This window comes from Phoxinus phoxinus, assembly GCF_949152265.1.
Source record: "Phoxinus phoxinus genome assembly, chromosome: 25".
In the NCBI taxonomy this organism is placed as follows: Eukaryota; Metazoa; Chordata; class Actinopteri; order Cypriniformes; family Leuciscidae; genus Phoxinus; species Phoxinus phoxinus.
In genome coordinates this window covers 5,101,337-5,107,630 of record NC_136900.1, presented here as the reverse complement: position 1 = coordinate 5,107,630, position 6,294 = coordinate 5,101,337, and the positions used below count along the sequence as shown (strand labels likewise).

At 37.4% G+C, this 6,294-nt stretch overlaps 2 protein-coding genes across 4 annotated transcripts in view; one reads left to right on the top strand and one right to left on the bottom strand.

Moving 5' to 3' along the window:
* Positions 1-2,851: 2,851 nt before the first annotated feature.
* Positions 2,852-4,679, bottom strand: fancf (FA complementation group F; the record flags this gene model as incomplete). The annotated part of the gene is made up of 1 exon (XM_079603033.1): positions 2,852-4,679. One exon carries the CDS (start codon positions 4,677-4,679, stop codon positions 3,660-3,662), a length of 1,020 nt encoding a protein of 339 aa, XP_079459159.1. The 3' UTR covers positions 2,852-3,659.
* gas2a (growth arrest-specific 2a) overlaps positions 4,119-6,294 on the top strand; it is a 51,885-nt gene continuing 49,709 nt past the window's right edge. For 2 of the 3 annotated variants that reach the window (XR_013796432.1, XM_079603037.1), the window contains exon 1: positions 5,182-5,350. The gene's annotated coding sequence lies outside the window, so the exon portion shown is untranslated. Of the gene's footprint in view, positions 4,845-5,160; positions 5,351-6,294 lie in introns of those variants that run through there. The other variant, XM_079603035.1, reaches the window with a different exon arrangement.

The window sequence follows — 6,294 nt, the reverse complement described above, 5'->3', positions numbered from 1 at the left end:
AACACAACAGATTCTCAAACAATATAGAAAATACAGATTTATTTATTTATATATATATCCCAACCAAATCAGGCCTAAAAACAACCCTAACACATGGAACTTGAAACCATACCCGTTTAAAATATAGGATTCAGTTCTTCATAATGATCCTGTTTGTCATTGGACGCAAAATCAATTTAGAGATAAGATTGACTAATTATTTATTAAGAGTACTGGACCTGTTTGAAAAGGAAATGAAACTGCCACTTTTCTATTTTCAAGCATTAACAAACAACACGATGCTTTTGAGATTTCACATGAAGTCACGAGCAATGAGGTTTGATTGTGGGTTTCAACAATCTCAAGTGTCCTCATAAATCAATGGCCGTGTGACCCTGGCCGATGCAGATTCCAGATCTCTTTCTCCTCCTCCTTAATGTGACAGACATATGAAACCCCAGCCCACGAAGCACGCGTCTGCGTGTCCCCGGGGACCAATTTAAAAGGCGCACGCGTTTGCTGCCTGGCCCCTTCCTTCTATTCAAATGGAATCCTGTGCTTAAAGCCAACGGTTGCCACGGCGACTGTGATGCCACCATCTGTCACACGGCCTATTCAAAGCAGCCCGGCACCATTTCTCTTTAATGAAGGAGTGATGTGTATTTATTAATTATACGATGAGGAAAAACAGAATTACAGTTTAGACCTACAGCGCACACTGACATGGAAACTGCTGTTTCTCAGGGGTTTCACACTTTTTGACCAAAGAATTTCAATGATTCTTATATTTTGCTTAGAAAAGGCATTTTTAGCTGATTTTTTACCTGATACTATGACCGTGAAGAACTTTGTGTTTCTGTATTATCTATCCTAAGTGTCACCGGCCCACCGGTGGGCCCAAAGTCATTACATATTTAAAATACTAATATCCTATACTAAACCTAAACTAATATTGACAAACTATATATCATTTGAAAGCTTACAATCTCTAGTTTACATATTAGGTGACTGAATTTCAAAATAAATTTATCAATTTGCAACAATAATATTTTCATACTCCTAAGGTGTTCAGTCCTTTATTTTGAAATAGTGATGAACATGAAAAATCATGAAAAAAATGGTAGAAACCTCAGTTTGTTCTCAAGCCAAGAGTTCAAAAGATAGCATTTGTTCAATTATTTTAGAAAAAAAGGACTGAAAATGTTTTAGAAATAAAGAAAAAACACATATGGAAATGGAGGCGCCCTTATATTTGCAGTAATGTCAACTAGTGGAGAAGTGTGGTACTGCGCCCAAACTAAATCTCACTGAAAGCTCATTATTTGAGATATCAACCTAAAATTGAAAACACAACTTCTTCCGATTTTTTTGCAGTTTTAGAGTCACCCAGGTTTTGAAAAAATATATTTTATATAAAATATGAATAATACATTTTTTTAATTTGATATTTTCATAAACTCAAACTTCTATAACTTTTTTTCTGTTACACTTTCTTAATTTATTTCACTTCTACAAATCTGCCAAAAATCTTCTTTAAAACAAGACCAATCTTACATCCATATTCCAAAGCATTCTTGAATTACAAACATTTAAGTTCGGAATGAGCATTTTCATGTATATTCAAAAAAAGGGGGGTGACACTTAAAGGGTTAAAGGAACAATCCACTTTTTTTTGGAAATAGGCTCATTTTCCAACTCCCCTAGAGTTATACAGTTGAGTTTTACCGTTTTCGGATCCATTCAGCCGAACTCCGGGTCTGGCGGTACCACTTTTAGCATAGCTTAGCATAGATCATTGAATCAATTAATGATTAGACTGTTAGCATCTCTCAAAAAAAATTACCAAAGCGTTTCGATATTTTTCCTATTTAAAACTTGACTCTTCTGTAGTTACATCGTGTACTAAGACCGACGGAAAATGAAAAGTTGCGATTTTCTAGGCCAATATGACTAGGAACGATACTCTCATTCCTGCGTAATAATCAAGTAAGTGCTGCCGTTACAGCAGCGCAATTATATTACGCACATAATTTCCAGTCACGTTGGAAGTTTCCTAGCTGGGACTATTTTCAGGCGCTGCGTAATAATTGCGCTGCTGGTACGGCAGCACTTACTTGATTATTACGCAGGAATGAGAGTATAGTTCTAGTCATATTGGCCTAGAAAATCGCAACTTTTCATTTTCTGTCGGTCTTAGTTCACGATGTAACTACAGAAGAGTCAAGGTTTAAATAGGAAAAATATTTAAACTCTTTGGTCATTTTTTGAGAGAGATGCTAACGGTCTAATCAGATTCAATTATGCTAAGCCAATGCTAAAAGTGCTACCGCCAGACCCGGAGATCGGCTGAATGGATTCGAAAACGGTAAAACTCTACTTTGGGAAAATGAGCCTATTTCCATAAAAAGTGGCGTGTTCCTTAAAAGGATAGATCACCCCAAAATGAAAATGTTGTCATTACTTTCTTCTGTTGAACACAAAAGAAGATATTTTGAGGAATGTTGGTAACCAGTTCGTCATTTTTGGGCGAACTATCCATTTAAGAGGAATTTAATGAGGCAGAATATCAATAACTACTATAATTAATGTATTCCTTAACCCCTGTGGTGAAAATCCAGCTTTTAATGTTGTTTATATGTATATGTGGTGTTTTTATTATGCTTTAAGACAAACCGTGTGCAAATTCATGTCAACACCATTGCGTATTTTCTCCTTAAAACTGTTGGATGTTTCTGACGTCACAAACTACCTTGTAACCAATCAGATCAACGAGTGGATCTCTGAGGTGCTGTGAGTGGAGGCGGGGCTCATTTGCATATTCATAGAATCGCATATACTAAATGAGCCATGGGTGTAGTTACATTTAAGATATTTTAAGGCATGGATAACAATTTTTCAAGGAAACAACTTTAAATATGTAATTATGGTGATCAAAAGAGGAGTAAAAGTATGAACTATTATTGACTTTAAAATGTTTAATGAGTAATACCAAAAAGTCCCTGCTCTATCCTGCGTTCAACCATGATAGAATTAAGTGATCAGATTATTGTCAACAGTAGGAAATACTGGACTGAAATATTGTAAGAAATGCATAAAATACGTCAAATATGATAGCAAATATTATAGAAATATAATTTAAGAGCTTTATTATTCACTCAGCTATAAATAAAATAGCTCTAAGAACTCAGCTCTGAGATAAAGCACATGTGTGATGGTGTAAAGAGCGCTGTCGCCCCCTGTCGGCCGGGAGCTCGAGGCATCATGGGATATTTGTTCACAATGAGGGACAAAATATAGGCAAAGGAGAAACAAAATCAATATTATGATGGCTCATATAAGATAATAATATAATAACAATAATATAAAAGACAATAATATAATAACACCTGAAATTATTACAAAATAATGAAAACGAAAGAGAATTACATTTCTTGTTCCCAATACTAAGCAGAAAAATAGTTCATAAAAATTGGATATAAAAAAAATATTTAGGCTATTATAATTGCTGGCTCTTAAAAAAAAAAAAAAAGTCAAAATATAAAAATATGCCAAATATAGGCTACCGGTAATAATTATAATACATGTGTGGGGAAATGCACACAGTTCTAACCTAAAAAAAGAACACATTACCATTAGTTTAATTAACATAAACTGTTAAATAGTCTAATAATATTATTGAATTAACTTCCAATCTTCAGTTGAATGATTAGATCAGTCCATACACTGATGCCCTTCACACTAAAGTCTCCATCTCCCAGTTTGAGCGCGTTAAGCTCAGTCTCGGTGTCCTCTTTTAACGGTGCTCCTGAAATTAATAAATGGTTTAATCGATCAGCCAGTACATTAAACGTCACTGGCCCATCTGACGTCGGCACCCAAACGCTCCCCATGACGTCATACTGCAAGCAGGACGCCCACTGTTTCAAAACACCCCAATATGCCCGTTTAAACTCCGGGGACTGTCGGGAGAGCACCGCACACACTCCGGGAGACAGCGATCTGCACAGTTCACTCACACACCCGTCGCGCTCGTGAATCCAGGCGAGGATGAAGCGCTGAGTGACGGCGTCCGTGTCGTCATCACCGGAGAGGAGCGCCGCTGCTATGACGTCATAAATGCATCCCGGTTTTCCCGCGCTGTCACGAAGGATGCAATCCAGGACTGTTCTCGCATACTCGTCGTTGCCGGGACGAGTTAGTAGAGAGTTCAGGAGTTCCCGGAGCAGTTTGCCTCTCACTTCTGCCTCGACCCGTAACCCAGGCTGACTAGTCCGCTCGAACGAGCAGCATAGCAGATTAAACGCAGATTTGCATGTAATAAAGCTGCTTTGATCAAACTGGAATTCCTGTTCTGCAGTTTTGGGATTTGGGAAAAGGATTTGAACGACGGAGTTCGGTGAGTAAGGGTTTGTGAGTAGATGAACGAGCAGCTTGTGTTGACACTGAGCCAGGTCCGAGAACATGACTGGAGAGTGCGCCGGGAGCGCGTCCTGCAGCCGCTGGTTGGTGTCCCTCAGGCCGGCCTCCAGTGCGGACCGGACCGTGGGGTTGGACTGGAAGCGGGAGTGGAGCTGCTCGCAGTACTCGGCCCACTGAAACGCCCGCTGTAAGGTGTGCTGGTCCCACTCACGCACGCGGTCCGTCTGAGACACGGTCAGTAACTCCAGGATGTTCTGCAGTTGTCTCAGCACAGCCTCCATGAGACTCCCTGCACTGTTACTTAGCGCACCGTAAACAAGTCAGCGTGGGATATGAACTTCAGCCAGCGCGTGCTTCCTTCTTGATTCGCTATTGGTGGAGGACGCGCACGACGTCACTTTTTTTTCGCGGTACTGAACTTCCGTGACAGTTTTTCAAAATAAAAGGTGCATATATTTATTATATATATATATATATATATATATATATAATTTTTTTTTTTTTTCACAAAACGTTAAATAAAAATATATTTAAATGTATATATTTTTATATATCAAATTATTTAGTTATATATATATATATATATATATATATATATATATATATAAATTCTTTAAAATAAAATAGTTGTATTATAACATATTACATATATAAAAATAACACACACACACACATCATATTATTATTATTATTATTTCTTTGTAAGAGTTGTATGGTAGCCTATTAACGTTTTTCTCTGTTGTGTGGCTCGCGCGGATAAAGACGCGTCGCGTCTCTCAGGGAGGCGGTGGGATGAGCGCACTTTGAACTGAGACTCGGAATGACATTCGGCTCTTTGAGGCTCAGTGTCATGGTAAACAGTCTGAGGACCCTGCGCTTGAGAAAAGCATGAATTCGTTGGAAACGAGAGTCTACTGTTGAAGAACGGACTGCAGGCAGTGCATTGTGGAGGGTGAGTGGATGTTTTTCTGGAAAGAGAAATATGTTTCAGCTAGATAGATAGATAGATAGATAGATAGATAGATAGATAGATAGATAGATAGATAGATAGATAGATAGATAGATAGATAGATAGATAGATAGATAGATGAATAGATAGATAGATAGATAGATAGATAGATAGATAGATAGATAGATAGATAGATAGATAGATAGATGAATAGATAGATAGATAGATGAATAGATAGATAGATAGAATTAGGCTACATAGTACAGTAAAATATTTTTATTCTTTTTAAAATAAAATGCATTCATGTGTAAAAAGTTCCTTCAACATTCAGTAGCCAAATTATACTTACAAAAGTACTTTTTTTGAGGAATGCCGTTTAGATCTGCCTACAATAGTCTGTTTTTGTGGTTTCTCTTTAAGTGTTAAAAATAGCTCATGAAAGCACCAGCAGCTTGGAAATATTACTACAGTCATAAAATGTAAAGCATAGCCACTTGAAAACAAAGTAGAAAATAACAGTTTTTTTTTTTTGCTATTAGACTGCAGAAGGTATTTGAGTTTCTCTCATATGAGCTGCCTCAGTTAAATGTGTTATTGTGCACTTAAAACTAACAGTTAAAGCCTGTAAATATAATTAAAGCCAGTCTGATACATCAAGCATTAAGTAATGGGATGGTGCAGACAACTAGACTGAATAACCTGGGATAGACTTTAAAATGAACTTCAAAAAAATCCTGGTTGCATTTAGAAAATGTGATACGATGACCACTGTATGGAGACCTACAAAGTCGTGTGTGTGTGTGTGTGTGTGTGAGATTTACCCTTCACAGTTCTTTAAGGGCAGAATACAATGTGTGTTCTGTGCTTGATGAACATGACACAGCATTAAAGCTCGAATATCTGCACCAGAATCAGATAATCGAGCTGGAGTATTATCACTTATATTC